This window comes from Melozone crissalis, unplaced genomic scaffold, assembly GCF_028551555.1.
Source record: "Melozone crissalis strain CALT ecotype California unplaced genomic scaffold, PUWL_Pcris_2 ptg000029l_1, whole genome shotgun sequence".
Classification (NCBI taxonomy): domain Eukaryota; kingdom Metazoa; phylum Chordata; class Aves; order Passeriformes; family Passerellidae; genus Melozone; species Melozone crissalis.
This window is the reverse complement of record NW_026535807.1, coordinates 596951-612694: the sequence shown is the minus strand read 5'-3', so window position 1 is coordinate 612694 and position 15744 is coordinate 596951. Positions and strand designations below refer to the sequence as shown.

General features: G+C 54.7%; 1 protein-coding gene across 2 annotated transcripts in view; it reads right to left on the bottom strand.

Annotated features, from left to right (window-relative positions):
* The window catches only part of SRGAP3 (SLIT-ROBO Rho GTPase activating protein 3), a 71741-nt gene that overhangs the window by 3869 nt on the left and 52128 nt on the right, over window positions 1–15744 (bottom strand). Inside the window, exons 7-21 of one of the 2 annotated variants that reach the window (XM_054280714.1) lie at window positions 15182–15403; window positions 14644–14745; window positions 14223–14420; window positions 12890–12974; window positions 12323–12350; window positions 10505–10607; window positions 8475–8535; window positions 8057–8134; window positions 6929–7063; window positions 5512–5617; window positions 4731–4958; window positions 3713–3792; window positions 1551–1731; window positions 832–981; window positions 48–375 (exon numbers count right to left, since the gene is read on the bottom strand). In XM_054280714.1, the coding sequence (XP_054136689.1) occupies window positions 48–375; window positions 832–981; window positions 1551–1731; window positions 3713–3792; window positions 4731–4958; window positions 5512–5617; window positions 6929–7063; window positions 8057–8134; window positions 8475–8535; window positions 10505–10607; window positions 12323–12350; window positions 12890–12974; window positions 14223–14420; window positions 14644–14745; window positions 15182–15403 (2085 nt within the window). Of the gene's footprint in view, window positions 1–47; window positions 376–831; window positions 982–1550; window positions 1732–3712; window positions 3793–4730; window positions 4959–5511; window positions 5618–6928; window positions 7064–8056; window positions 8135–8474; window positions 8536–9178; window positions 9210–10504; window positions 10608–12322; window positions 12351–12889; window positions 12975–14222; window positions 14421–14643; window positions 14746–15181; window positions 15404–15744 lie in introns of both variants that reach the window. The other variant, XM_054280715.1, reaches the window with a different exon arrangement.

Here is a 15744-nt window from a genome sequence, read left to right as displayed (position 1 = left end):
CCCCAGTGAGCTCCTGCAGCCTCTTGGTGCCCTCCCAGCCCTCTCACCTCAGCAAGAGCTTCTGCTTCCAGGGATTTCTGATCTCCAAGGCTGCTGTGCCGGGTGGACCCGCAGGTGGATCTCAGCGGGTGGCTCTCAGCCAGGGCCTTCCTGTCTGGGAAGTTGATGCTGCCCGCGCTGCCGAACGTGGCCATCCTGCGCTTCTCAGGGCTCTCGATCCTGCCCCTGTTGAGGGGGATCTTGTGGGGGCTGCTGGGGCAGGCTGCTGCTCGGGGAGGGGTGTCGATGCCAGGCCCCATCCCTCGGGGCGGGCTGTGGGTGTCGCCCCCGCTGCGGCGCCGGGGGATGGCGGCACCGTCGGACCTCAACCTCACCCTGCAAAGAGCCCAGCACGGCACAGGTCAGCGTGTGTCAGCCCCACTGCTGCATGCTGCAAGGCAACCCCTCACCCTGAGCTCAGCTCAGACCAAATTAGAGCCTTCCAGCTTCAGAAGACTCAGGCAAGAGGGAAAACAAATATTTTAGCCAGTACCAAGAAAGGGACAGCATCAAATCATAAGGGTAGTTTGGGCTGGAAGGGACCTCAAAGGTCATCTTGTTTTGGCTCCCTGCCATGGGCAGGCACACCTCCCACTATCCCAGGTTGCTCAGGGCCCCTGTACCCTCTGTAAATGTTAAATCCCCATCAGCAGTGCACATGAAATGCCCTTCAAGCCCCTATTACCCTGCAGTGCTTTCTAAAGTTTCCCCACCCATCCTGCCCTGCCCCACACACCAACTGTCCACACGTGTGACAGCCACCACCTCCATGGTGACAGGAATGTGAGTTACCTGCCCATGACTCCCCCAAAGCCATAGTCCAAGATGTGATCCGTGGGTGACTGGATGTCGTTCTTGGAGGAGGCTTTATCGTCCAGCAGCGGCCCGCTGCTCGCCTCGCTGTCTGCCTTCTGGCTCAGGCTGTCAGAGAAGGCATCATCCCTGGGAAAGGACACCACAGCAGTGACAGGGCTGTGCCCCGGGCGAGCCAGGGCCCGGATGCCACGCCAAGCTGAACATCACCACGTCAGCAGCTCCACACTTGGAAAACAAGGAGCTGTACCAGGGCCACCACTTCACCGGGAACTTGGAAACAGCACACATCTGCCTTCCCATCCCCTGTGATGTGGCTGCCACTGTGATGGCTCCAGACACAGTACTTGGAAGAGAAGCAGCACCTGCAAAGGGCCCTGGGATCTGCCCACAGGCCAGGTGAGCACTGAACAATCCAGGTCAATGCTCACAGGGACCAGGCTGGTGGTAAGCCTGGGTCACACCACGTTGGGGAGTCAGTGAGAAATGGGGCCCAGGTACACTGAGGTACAATGTTTAGTACTGGTCTTTATCAGCCCAAATGAGAAACAAATGGAGCCAATACACAGAGGGAGAAGTGAATAGGCACAGATTTCTCACCAAAGTCATTAAACAAATGCAAAACTGACTGATTATTTTAGGTGACTGAAGTGGAGCTTGTGCAAGCACATGATTTTAACAAGCCTCACTTTACTCACATGTCTTGCACCACGATGTACTGGTGGGGAATGAGCCCGTCCACCCCGTTGTGTCTCCCTTCCCACCAGTCTTCCGACGCCCGGTGGTACAGCAGGAGCGAGGCCCCTTTCTTGAAGGAGAGCTCCCGTGGAGATCGCCCAATGTAGTCAAACTTGGCTATGGCTTCAATCTGCTCCACCTCTGCACAGGAGAGAGGCACAGCGAGAGCGGCTCAGCTCGGCCCTAAAGGGAGGCTGAACCCCCGAGCCCCTCACCAGAAGAACAGAACAGTGCTGCTGCTGCCCAGCGCCCCAGAGCAGCTCACACTGAGCACAAACCGGCTTGTTTTCAGACTGATCAATTCTTATTGTTGTTCCAGGCTCTCTGGGACCTCTCTCAGACTCACAAACTACTGGCAATTACAAACAGCTACGAAGCAGATGGGCAGCAGCAGGAATCTCCCTCTGTGCATATGGCACCCTCAGCCACATTGGTTACAGAAACCCATTATCCTCCAGCCTGAGATTTTGTCAAGCCATGTCAGATGCTGTGACCAAACCCCACTTACCTTCTCCTCCCTTCCTTATCCTGGAGACAGTTTGTCTGAATTATTGATGAGCAACTAATGTCCCTTTGGGGATCCCTATGGAAATAATGATACCAGCTCCAGCCAGACAGCTGCTCTGCACCCCACCATCTGCAGCACTCTGCCTCACTGTTTCCCCACTTTTCCTAATGTGAGCTCTACCAAACACCCGTGACTCAAACTGAGAGCTCAGGGCCTGAAATACAGGAGGGCTGAGGCAGAACTTCACTTTGGAAGGTCATGAGCACACCAGGGTCCTCTAAGCCTCTGGGCAAGGGTGTCACAGCAGGAGCTGCTGGAGCACCCAACAGCACTGAGGAGCCTGTGGGAGAGCCTGGCTCACATGCAGATCTGTTTCCAGCTGGGGAACACTGAATCCTAAAGAAATCATTGCAACAACTGCAAAGCAGCAAGAGTGTCTCTCTCCTCATTAACCAGAGTGACCCACACTGTGCCTTGCTTGGGTGGCAGAACTGCTGCCACTCCCCAGCCATCCCTGCCACTGCTGGAGCATTAGCATGCCTTGATTATCTGAGACTGGATCATTTCAATCCCCACCTGGAGACCGGCAGACAGAAAATGACAGCAAAACAGGGCAAGCCCCCCCAGTTCCTCCAGATCTGCCTCATTCTCATTAAACACAGAAACTTGCTGGGCCCCGTTACTGACCGTGGGCTCAGCAGCCATCAGTGTGTGACCCGACACTGCTCAGGAACCAAACCCACGTGGAGGAGGGGACACCAAAGGAGGACAAAGGATGCTGCATCGGACCCTTGTCCCATTCCAGCCCCCCGGGGACAGGCCAGGCCACTGCAGCAGATTCATCTTCCCCACTTTAAGCAACCTCCCCATGAGGGCAGAGTGTCTGGGAGCACCACAGGAGGATCAATAGAGAGTTCTGGAGGAGACAGAGCCAGGAGGGCTCCCACAGCCCTGACACAACACTGGGCTACCAGCAGGGAGTGTAGGCAGGGCGAGGGGGAGAGGGAACATGTAAATCCACAAAATACAGCTGCTCATCTGCTCCACACTTGGCACCACAGTTAATCACTCGGAAACCCCAATCGGAGCCATTAACGTGGCCACCCAAGTGTGAAATTGGCTGCACAGCAGCTCCCTTGCCTCCCTTTGCCAGGCCTGTTGGCTCCTGCCTGGAGCTGAGAGCAGGCCTGGAGCCGCCCAGCCCCACGTGCCCTTCCCTGTGCCCAGAGCCGCCTGGCCTTGCGTGCCCTTCCCTGTGCCATTCCCGCTCCCATGGCCCCGCTTGCCAGGTGAGCCCTCCCTCATCCCCGCAGCCTCGCAGGGCAGATGTGCTCTGCCGAGGCAGGACACAGCCAGGATGGCAGCAGCTGTCGGAAGCAGAAGGTGCTCAGCTCCCCAGGGCCCTTCCAGCACAGCAAGCCCTGCCACGGCTCCCCACCCGGGGCAGTGCCAGCGGCGTTCCCCAAACCGCCCGCTCGCGGCTGGTGCTGCTGGCACGGGGAGCACAGCGCTGCCTCCTGCTGCAGCCCAGCCCTGCCAGGCAGCCTCAGCCCGCAGTGCCTGCTGCTCTCCTGCACGCACAGCTCTGCTGGCACGCACCCAGCCCCTGCTCACCATCGTCACTGGTGTGCGGCTCTGTCCCGTTGTCGTGGTCCACCTCATCGATGGTGCCCGGCTCGCTGTGCGGGCTGTCGCTGCAGAGGAACACAGAGGCTGTCACACAGAAACGACACTGCTCCCAACGCACTCAGCACCCCTCATGCTGCCCAGGGAGGTGGGGGAGTGCCCATCTCTGGAGGTGTACAACAAACAACTGGATGTGTCTGGGCGACAAGGTGGTGTTTGGTCAAAGGTTGGACTCGGTCTTGGAGGTCTTTGCCAACCTAACTAATTCTGTGATTTGTGATTCTCTGATTTCAAACCACAGCAGATCCCTGAACTTGCTGAGAACAGCAGACACTCACACCACAATCGCCAGGCCCAGAATGTCACGTTCTGTTGGCTCTTGGGTCTTTAGCAGAGTTTGGCAAAACTAACACAAAGTGACACCAAGTTAAATGCCCCATTCCCTAATTCACAGTGAGCTGCAGCTTTAGCTCCTCTGCTGCACCAGGAAGGATGGGTGCAGGTGACTAGTGTAAGGCATGGTGAGAAATCAGAAATGTATGAAACTTGTAGAAAATCAGTTCAAGTATGTTACTGATCCTGGTTTGTTAAACCCAGACCTGAATGTTGGGTTAGAATTCCAGCAACAGAGGGAACTGGAAGGTTTGGGTTAACCTCGCGCTGAGGGGTTTCATCCAACCAGCAAATTATGATGGAACTATGGATCTTTACTCAAAATTTCCAGCCTAGGAGGAATTTGGATAGAATTCACCTAAAATTCTGTTTTGCTGAACACACTTCTGTGGATCAGCAGCTCAAAAAAATCATCGGCATTAGTATTTGCCCTGGAAAAAGTTTCTTCTGATGTTTTTTACTGAGGTTTAAAATACTGAGTCAGCACAATAAAATGAAATACCTGGTGAAACTGCCTGTTTTGACTAGTAAGACTAAATCAAACGGTTCAGTGTGCAAGAGCCTCTTGGCCTGATGGAAGTGTTTGTACCCAGGAACCCAGCAGAGAGCTCACCAGTACTCCTCCCCTCCGGTCATGCACTTCTCGTAGACAGGCCCCTCCAGCTCTCGGTGGCTAGGGAAGATGCCCTCGTGGTGAATGATGATGGTTTTGATGACCTCATTGACATGGGCCTGGCAGGACACCGGATCCTGCCCGTCAGGAATGTGCATCAGCGTGGGCCCGAAGCAGATGGCCAGGTTGTAGGGATCCATCATGTTCTCATCGCTGTACTGTGACAAGCTGCAAGCACACAGTGAGGAGCTGCCGTGCCACGGTCCTGCTCGCTGGGACCCCTCCCAGCAGAGCCCCTGGCCTGGCACGCACTGGCACCGAGCTGTCCCCACTGCCCTGGCACCGAGCTGTCCCCTCCCCGGGCACACACGGGCACCAAGCTGTCCCCTCTGGCCCAGCACCGAGCTGTCCCCTCCCCGGGCACACATGGGCACTGAGCTACCCCCTCCCTGGGAATGCACTGGCACCGAGCTGCCCCCTCCCCGGGCACACACGGGCACCAAGCTGTCCCCTCTGGCCCAGCACCGAGCTGTCCCCTCCCCGGGCACACACGGGCACCAAGCTGTCCCTCTGGCCCAGTACTGAGCTGTCCCCTCCCCAGACACACACCAGCACCGAGCTGTCCCGTCTCCGGGCACGCAGCCATGGCCAGCAGGGCCGAGAAAAACCCAAGCACAACTCCCCATGGCAACACCAGAAGGGATTCGTGCACCAAAGACAGGGAAGCCCTGGCAAAAGGGACGGCAAGGAGGAACTTGGTGAAGCAGGAAAACAGACTCACTGGTTAAGGAAAGCAAAGAGGTATCTCATGACCACGATGACAGCCCGAGGCAGAGTGACAATGATCTGCTGGATCTGGTGCACTCTCTCTGCAGGGTTCTCAATTTCTGGAACACATGGATAGAAAGCACATCCTTAAAAACCTTTTCAGGACCAGACAGCTCAGCGGCAGAGGGACTTGTTCCAGATCTAGTGGCCCAGTAAGTGAGAAATACAAAAGCCTGTCTCCAGAGGTCATCCATCAGTCTGGTACTAAGGTGCAGGAAAGGAATGGGGGACATTGCTCCTCCAGCAGGGAATTCCTGTGTTCAGACGCAGTATGAACAGCAAATAAAGACATTTCCGTGGGTTAGATTTTAAAATAAATGTTTATGCATTATTCATTTCATTCCTCAACAACTCCTCTGTTCCTCAAAAGCCTGAGTCAATGTGACACTGAAAACAGAGCACTGCTTGATTTTCTAGGGCAGATTTTTAAATGAGGTTTTTATTCAGGTTACCCTTCTGGGTTATGCATTGGATCCTTCTGAGCCCTTCCGCTCCTGTCTGCTGCTGCTCCGAATAGGAATTAGGAACTCCCAGGAACTAGGTTAGCTGAGCCAGTGCTGAGTCAGCGCTTTCAGATTCACTGCTCTCCACTCACAGGGGTGCAGAGCCCGGAGCTGCCATCAGACACCTGCTCCCTCCCAAGGGAAGGGGGACTCAGGGCTGTCCTGCCCCAAGCTACCCTGTGTTCTGTAGAGAGCTAATCCTGTGGCTGCTGTTCCACAGGAAGCAGAGGACAAGCACCAGGACTTTTTTGGAGCAGGCAGATCACACAGAAGTGCTTGTTCTTCTGGCTCAAACTACGCAATTTGCTAATCACAATAAAGTTCACTGACAACATGTAGCTAGGCTGCCATTTAATCAAAATTCTGAGCAAAATCTGCCCTCAGTATACCAAGATGGAAAGCTTTGTAGTATTTCACATGGGGAATTTTTCCATTTGATTTATCCCATTATTGCCTGCTGGGTTCTCTACTTCTTCAGTCTGGTTTTACAAAAGAGGTTATTTCTTAAAAAAAAACCAACTAAATACAAACTGATAAAACCCTATGCCAATAGATATCTTTTCTGACACCAAGAGAAACAAGCTCTCAAAACACTTGCCTTTCTCCCAGAGCAAAATGTTTCAACTGGGCATATGGAATTAAGAGGGTACCAATCACCCTTGCACACACAAGGACAGCCCCATGTGGACTCTGCAAAGTGCCTTTTGACCTGTTTATTGGCCTTGTGCCTTTGAGGAGCTTCCACATAAACCCCCAGCCCTGCAAGAGCAAAAGGAAAAGTTCTTCACCCTGCTTACGCTGGGACACCCATTTATTGCTTCTCTTGTCCCAGCCAGCTCTCCACAAAGAGCTGTCACATGTACTTACTTATAGTAGATATCAAATCTTGAAACCTTTCCTTAGGAAAGAGGGGGTTTTCCAGTCCTCGGAAATACAGCTTCAAGACTCCAGCCACTGAGTTAATGTCTCGTTCGTTCTGGTCATCAGCGAGGGGGTCTTCACCTGCCCACAGAAAAGGATTTATATTCAGCATCCCCATCAAGCTGGACTAGCACAAGAGGTTTTCATCATTTAGTGGAACACCCAAATTTCCCAGTGTTAGAAACCCTCCTCATGTGCAATGGCAATGCTGATTTTTCCTGAAAACAGTTTTACTGGGGAATTCCAAACCTTTCCTGAGGACAAGGATGATATTGGTTGTTTCTCCTTCACTGTTTCCAGCTCAGCGAACTCCTTCCATTTACAGCACCAGCCCAGAAAGCTGGGGAGGTCTGAACGACACAGAGTGAAAGGCTGAGAGGACAGGCTTGGCTGGAGGATACAATTACACCTCTGGAATGGGCCCAACGGCCCTGGATAGCTTTGTACTGACTTAAATCTGTGAAAGGCTTTCAGTGCCCCCGAGATTTGGATACTAATTCATTCTAAACTGGATGTGCAAATCCTCCAGCCTTTGACAATCCTAACACTGCCTTATCCATTGGCCCATCCACCTTCATCCTGATCCTTCCAATGCTGCTCAAGGATTAAGGGTCACTATTCCCAGCAGGACTGTCCCTGTCACAGCTCCCCTCCACTCAGGACAGCAGGACTGCTTTCCCTTTCTCACTGAGAGAATTTTCTCAGCAGATTCACTGGCACCTCCACAGCTAGCACTGGCACCAGGGACAGGGAATGCAGCACGTCCCTTGGCAAACTGCTGCAGGAAGGCTGAACAAGGGTTCCCAGCAAACTCTTATGGCTCTTGTGTTTTTAATGACTGTGGAAAAGACCTCTACACATACCCCTACTTTTCATACTCCTTCCCTGGGTAACTCTTCACTGCTGCCAGAGACACAACATTGGGAAACCCAGAAGGGATAAAACCTGCTCATGTCTCATAGCACAATGGGCTTTAACACAGGATTTACAGCCTGGCTAATGCACCCATCACCTCCCACAAGGATCCTGCTCAGGCAGGGCATCCTGCTGTACCTGCACACCCCAGCTACACACCTCTCTCAAACGAGTTCTTGATGTCATTGACTTCCACCTGGGAGCCAGGGACTCTGAAGATGCCCTGCTGCTGGAGGCCTGGAAGAGAACAATGCTTGAGGAGAGCTTTCTGGAACTGCTGGGCAATACCTGCAGGTCAAAGCAGGAGAACCCAGGAGTCCATGCACCAGACAGGCTTGGACCGAGCAGGGACAGCCTGCACCCCCACTTCTGCTCATATTCTCCAACCACGGCCCCCAGATCAAGGTGCTGAAAGGGTGAGGGCCAGTAAAACCTCACTAGTGGCCAGTCAGCCAATGCCATGCAATTCTAAACTGAGGCACGGAGAACAGAGTGCAGGCAGCCCCTGCTGGCTCTCCCTGCTCACTCCAGCACTTTCTCCTTGGCAGGTTGCTGGGGCTGTGCTGAGCCAACTTACCATACAGATTGATGTAGCGGATGCAGCTTTCTACAACAAGTGGAATGGCCTGTCCTGAATCCTTCAGGAAAGGAAAGGAAAAGAGAAAAATTACTGGTTTATTGCTAACAAAGCATGGGAAACGCATTAAAGATTGCAAGACCAGAGATTTGAAAATTAAAGCTGTGGAGTTTAGTAAGAGGACAGGCAGGAAAGGAGGTGTTACAAACATGGAGCCATCAAAGAGTGCTGAGGATACCGTGTACAGCCAAAAATGCCCAGGAAAGCTGTCACTAAGGTGTGTGAAACATTGCTGCTCCCTGTCTGGCTCAGACAGGAGACTGCCACGAGGGATCACAGCTATTCCACCCCAAAGATGGAATGCTGAGCTGAAATAAAACTTGTGCTACCCCTGGCTGATGGAATAAACTTCCCGTAACGCAGCTTACAACAATATTTCCAGTGAAGGAAAGAGCCATTGTCAGCAGGTTCTAAAAAACCCAACAAACACCACTGGGTATGGAGCCAAGTGCCTGAGTCTGAGCCAGTGGTGAATTCTGGTTTCTCCCCAGGCCCCCTGTGGCAGAAGCTCAAGGGGACCGTGGGGCATGTCTGACAGCCCAAGGGGACACATTTCTCTTTGGGTTTTTCCAGCAGAGCACAGTGGCATCTCTGGGCAATTCCCTCTGTCTTGCAGATGGGAATCTGGGGTCTCCAGTAAGTACCTGATTCCTCGTTCGTGCATTCCTCCTTCCTCTGAGCACAACAAAAGCAGCAGAGTGGGAAAAAGAGAACAGATTAAGCAGGGATAAGTTCAGTTAGAGGTAAGCATCTCCTTCGGAGGCCGTGAATGCTCAAATGCAATGGCAGCTTAGCAAGGGCCAACACAGGCCTTTGGGATGTGCACCCTCCCTCCCAAACCCCTTTGGCACACTGCACCCCAGCCTCAGTGATCTGCCTCTGGGACTTCCTCCCTGCCTGAACCTGCGGCCGTCCCAGGAGCCCGAGGACAGGGACAGCCCTTGCCTGGGGCACTGGGCAGCCATGGGGGCACTGGTGGCCAGGGGACATCCGGGCAGCTGCCCATGGCCCAGCTGCCTGTGAGGCTGTACACCCCAAGGGCAGGCAGCCGTCCCCCAGAGGGTCTCTGCTAGCACGGGACTCTCCTGCTCAGATGGATTTCTAGAGCAGGTAGTTCCTCCTTCTCAGTGCTGAACAGCCTGGGATTTAATGAGCATTACTTTTTTAAAAAGCAGTTTAAGTCAGGAGTAATCACAAATCCTAACGCGATTACAGGCTTTGCCAGCGGGGCCAGTACTCCCCGTGCTGGTGCTGTGTACAGACACTGCCCTCGGGCTTAGGGCTGAGCTTGAGGCAATAAACCCCAGCCAGATGATGCCTATTAGTCACCTAATCCAACAGCTTGTCTTTACAGCTTCCCAAAGTGTTTTCCCTGAAGCTTTCTCCAGAGCAGGATTACAGGACACCACTGTCAGCAGCTGGCAGGGGATGAGCCAGCTGGGCTGGCTGCTACTGATGCCTTTGTGTGTGAGGCTGAGGGTCACCTGTCTGCCCTCCCACATGGACACCCCTACAACAGGATTTCGACCCCAGGCTGACAGTCATTGAAAGGGGAAAACACTTCTGGGGTCATTTATCTTCCTTCTCAGCCACAAGGATGGACGACCACCCAAAAGAGGAAGGGGGTCTGTCTGCTGCTCCTTTGAGGGCTGGGCTGAGCTTGTGCAACCTTTCCTCCCAGGATGGGTAGAAGCAGCAGGACAATGAGGACACTCAGCCAGCACTGCCTCAGTGCACATGGCCAGCAGCCATGGGTGGGGTCTGGAGCACACAGCTGATGGGACAGAACACCAGGGATGCACCAGGGCAGCTATGGAGAGAAACCACCACCGAGGCAAAGCCGTGCTGGCCATGCCAGCTGGGTGCAGATGGGCCAGAGGGACCCCTGAGGATGGCAAGCAGCCAGGACAGGAAAGCCACCATTCCATTCCCAGCGTTCACAGACACTCCTACTGCAAGCCAGCAAGTACCTTAATGAATGTTTCCATATTGCCGTTAAAGAGTTTATGATTATACACTGAGAGAGGCCTAGGTCTCCTCATTTTCTGTGGCTTAGGGGGAAGACAGGGGGGCCTGGGAGAAAATGGAACAATATAAATCAACAAAACACCAACATAAACGCAAAGACAGGGTGAGATCTCACAGGTTATAACTGAGAATAAGAAATCAAACAGAAGAGTCGCTCTGTGAGGATTTGATGCGCAGCTCCACACACCCTGCAGGCACTGACACTGGTGTGACCCACACGGACACCACCCCAGCAGGAAACCAACAGCACTGGTGGCCAGCTGGATTTAACACCTGCCTCCCACCGCTGCCAGCTCAGCACGCCCTCAGCCTGAACAGGCACCAAGAGCAGCTGAGGAGTTGGATCCAAAATAAACAATATATCCGCAGCTACCCCAGAAAACGCTGGGGTATTCCTGTTCCTAAACAGAATTCACTCTGCTCACAGGAAGAGGCCAGAATGAGGACAGTGGGAACACCTCCACAGCGCTGTATCTAACTTCTGCTTGGAATCCCAGGGATGGGGATGAGAAAAACACCACAAAATCCCAAAGAGATTTCTGCCCTGCCCTCTGGCCCAGGCTGTCCTGATGTCTGCAGGGGAGAGAACACAACTGCAGACACACACAAAACTGGTGCTGGGAGCCTTCATGCAGGAGATCTCATGGAACAGACATGGACACCACACAGAGCTCAGTGCAAAGGGGACAGCGGGGGCCTGCTGGTTCCTTAATCAGATGCCTGCAATGAAACAACGTGACCGTACACCCCTACAGGTTCCAGCCGCTCCTCTGAGGGGTAACTGGGGAGCAGAGGCGACGCTGCCCGTTGGGAGCAGCCCTGCCCCACGCACGGCAGGGACTGTGCCTGCAGCCCCAGCCAGGGCCCTGCACACCCCCGGGGCATGGGGCTCGGGGAGCAGGGCCACCCCAGCCCCTCAGGGTGCCACACTGCACAGCCCTGCTCTCTGAGGCCGGCTCTCTGTCCTGACAGCACCTCGGTGCCCCGCTGGGTGCCCAGCCCCGGTGCTGGCAGCACAAGGAGCCTCCTTCCTGCCTGGCAAGGCAGCCCAGGCTGCACCATCTGCTTCTCCACTTCCAACAGGGAACGCAGCTTTTGGGGCTATTAAACACAAACAAGGCTGGAACGAGCTGACACACAGAGAGCATGTTCTAGGGAGCTGTTTGGAGGCTTTGCTGGCCCGTGTCTCGCTGTCAGAGCCCCAGCACACTCCTAGCAAAACACTGGAGCTCTGCGGAGATGCTCCACGGACTGGACACGGATCAAAGCCTCCTCTCTGTCACATCTGTGCCAGCCCTATCTCCTGCAGTAGGGGGATGAAGTCTGTGATACAGGCATGCTCTGCACTCATAGGTAAAGCACCCAGAGCTGGGAGAGGATTTCAGGGAGGTATTAAAGTCCTCAAAGGAAGAGGGAGGGCAGGGAGTGAGTGAGTGGACACCTTGGTGTGACCCTGCCTGAACACAACCGCACCTCAGCTACGCTCCAGGGCATTGCACTGTGCTGACAAAGCACATCCAGGCACATCAGAGCCAGCCAGCCAGCCAGCAACCACACTGCAGCAGAACCAAGGGCTGCCTCCATCCCCCTGAGCCCAGCAGCCCAGGCCATGCAGCTGGGAAGCAGGCTGCGGGGCACAGGGACTGCCAGCACAGGGGCTGAACCCCACCAAGCTGCAGCAAAGCAAACCCCCCTTCCCACAGCTCCCTCCTGCCAGAGCCGGCCCTCCCCAGGAGCAAGAAGGGCAAGAAAGTGCTCACCTGGTTGTTCCACACTCAGCTCTTTCACCTGCAAGAAACACAAGTTCCCATCATGCCTCCACATCAGCCACCAGCAAAGGACTGCAGAGCCCAGCTGCACAGGAGCTCACAGCCTCACTGCTGGCTCCTACCCCCAGGGAATGGCTTCCAGCAGAGAGAAGCTGCATTTGGGGAGGAGAGGTGCCCACCTGTGCCCCCACCATTAAAAGACAGATCAGAAATCTGGAGGGAGAAGATTAGAATCTTCTGAGGGAGAAGAGGGAGAGGAAGGAAAGAGGCAGAGGGTGGGAGTGAGTGGCAATCTCTGCTGCTGGAGAAGTAACCCAGCACTTCAGCACACAGTTTCAGATTCAAAGAGATTCCCCATGTGCACTCCCAAAGAAAAGTGGGAGGAGAGATCCAAGGAAATCATGGTTTTGTGTGTCACTGGCTGGGCTGAGCAGCAGCAGCCGGGCACAGAACCCTCAGCCACGCAGGAGAACACACACAGGGGAGGCTGGCAGGTGACACGTGGTTTGGCCCTCTCAGGTGATGGGAGGATCCTCCCTGGACCTGACCCCAACTCACCTTCTCCCAGAGTTTGCTTCAGCAGGTCGTGCTTAGCCTGGAGCTTCGTGATGAGGTTACTGCCATTCAGATACTCCTTAAATTTCTGGAATTAAAGAACAAAGGGGTGGGTTAAGCACACAGCCCCTAATGGATGCTCACTGCAGCCCGGGGGCTCAGGAGGCTGCACCAGCTGTGCTGCAGGGCTCAGCAGGGTCTGATCACTTCTCCCTGCTCCAGCCCCTGCCCTGATGGTCTCTTATGAGCCTGGTCTCCTTGGAGCTGCCCCTCCTGCCTGGGAACGCAGGGAGGGACAAAGAGTTCAAAGCTGGCTTTCTTTTGTCAGGCCTCTGGGAACAGCCTAGGAAATCAAAGCAGCTCTCCCTGCACTGCCAAGGCTTCGCCTCTGTGCAAACCAACAAAGGCAAGCAAGAACTGCCAGTGCTGAGCCCTCGCAGGCAGGGCCTGCCAGGTGCCCCGTGCAGCTGGTGACACTGTGCACGAGCACTGCCATCCCCCAGCCAGGCTGTCAGACACCCAGAACGCTCCGGAGCAAGGCACTACACAGCTGAGAGCACAGAGCGAGACAAGAGATGGAAAATGGAACACGGAGAATGGGAAAGATCAAATCTCCGCAAAAACCATTAAAGTAATCCCCAGCACAATTCCAAATGAAAATTGCAATTCCCCCCCGAATTTACAATAATATTACCAAGAGAAAGCACAAGCTCTTCTATGCATATGTAACACATCCCAAGATGCTGTTAACCACAGGCTGTGACCCACACTGAGATGAGGGAGGCTTCTGGTGAACTCATGGCTGCCGCCTGTATTTCAGGGACCAGAACAGAGACCTGGGCCCTGCCTGGGAGTGCAGCATGAGCTGCAGGGCAGGCACACACACCACAGCCCTGCTTTTGTGCCTTCCTTGGCATGTCATGGCTTCAGCTCATCCCTGGGCCAAGGGCAAACTTAAGCTGTAAAGGCCAGAGAGGAAGACTTGGCTCATAGTTCACAGTCCTGAAGGCCTCCCTGAAGAGACCCTGGATGGTGGCCATGGTGAGGCCATCTGGAGTCTGCACCCTGCTCTGAGCCTCTCCTGCTCCAATCAGTAAGTTCTGAATCTCATCTAGCTGCTCCAGTTGTTCCTTCAAAGAGAAAAACAAGGCAGGCACTGGATTGTCAGTCCCTGCGTAGTGCTCTGCCACTGAAATGCATTCCAGACCCAAATCTGACAGAAGACAAGTACTTAAAGAGACTGAATTGGTTCTTGCTCTTCACTAATGAGCACTTAACTGGGCCTCAGCCCTGGCAATTAATGCTTCGTGTTCTGTATGCCTGAGCTGAGACTCACAGTGAAATAGAACATTTCAGTCTCCTGCTGGTTGGCTCTCCTCTTGGCAATGTTGATTTTGCTCATGTAGGTCTCTGATGCAGCTGATTTGACCGACTCAGTGGAGCGGCTGTGCTGGAAGGCATCTGAAACATCAAAATCTTCCACTGTCAGCATGTCCTGCAAGGTCTGCATCGTGGCATCCAGCGTTTTCCGTACCTATGGGAAACAGGACAGCGTGGGTTTGAGGCAGACTGGGAAAAGGACACATCCTGAGCCAAAACAACCCCTCAACAGGCAGCTGCTGAGCCCTGGGCTAGCACTGGCTGCAGTCTGTGGGTACTTCCAGCTCTGCCATAGGAGGGGCTCCACACCTGAGCGCACCAGGAAAGCTCCAGAGGAAGAAAGGCTCAGCAGGGCTGCCACAGAGCCCAGCTCTTACCTCCTCATTCTCTATCTTGAGGGTGGCCAGCCGAGACTGCAGCTGGTGGTACCGCATCAGCAGCTCGGTCTGCACAGGCTGCTGGGCGCTCACCTGGCACACCTGAGACAGGAGACATTGCAGGGTCATGCACGGACCAGACACGCGCTGCCATACCCACACCATTCCCTCCAGCCCCCACAAGCTCCTGGCAGCCTCCAGAGAGGCTGTGTTGCCGTGTGTCCCACGAGCAGTGCCCTGGGCCCAGGCCAGCACCGAGTGTTTCTGCCTCTCCCAGTTACAGCAGGTTAATCACAGCTCCCCGTGCAGATCTGTGGGGCAGAGAGAGCCAAACCACGGGCTCCCTAATTGGGACAGACATGGAGCAAGAGGCAGCCTGAAAGGAGGAGCCCTAACGAGCCCAGAGTCTCATTAGGAAGGGACACACGAACAGCAGTGTGTGAAGGCAGCAGAGAGGGGTGAGGAGTCGGGGACAGTTTCACAGGGATGCTTCAGAGCAGGGCCAGGCCCCGTGCAGCCCCACAGGTGAGCGCGTTACCTCGTCCCCCATGTGGGGCTGGAACTCGAACTTGAGCGGCGGGCAGAAGACCTGGTTGCACATGTCCATGATGGTGTGCTTGTCGCTGCGCGCGTCCAGGTTGTCCACGGCGTTCTCGATGACGTCCAGGCCCTCGTGCCGCGACGTCTCCAGGTTGTACTCTGCCGACAGGTACGTCCTGAAGGTGCGAGCGAGGCTGGCGTGGAAGCCCAGGTCGCAGCACTGGCAAACACAAAGGAGGCTCTGCTCACACAAACTCCCAAAGCATTTTGCAAGGCTCGCACACACAGATGGAAGCTGAAGCAAGGCGGGGTGTGTGCCATCCTGCATACACCAGGCCCTGGGGTGTGTGCCATCCTGCATACACCATGCCCTGTGGTGTGTGCCATCCTGCATACACCATGCCCTGTGGTGTGTGCCATCCTGCATACACCAGGCCCTGTGGTGTGTGCCATCCTGCATACACCAGGCCCTGGGGTGTGTGCCATCCTGCATACACCAGGCCCTGTGGTGTGTGCCATCCTGCATACACCAGGCCCTGTGGTGTGTGCCATCCTGCATAC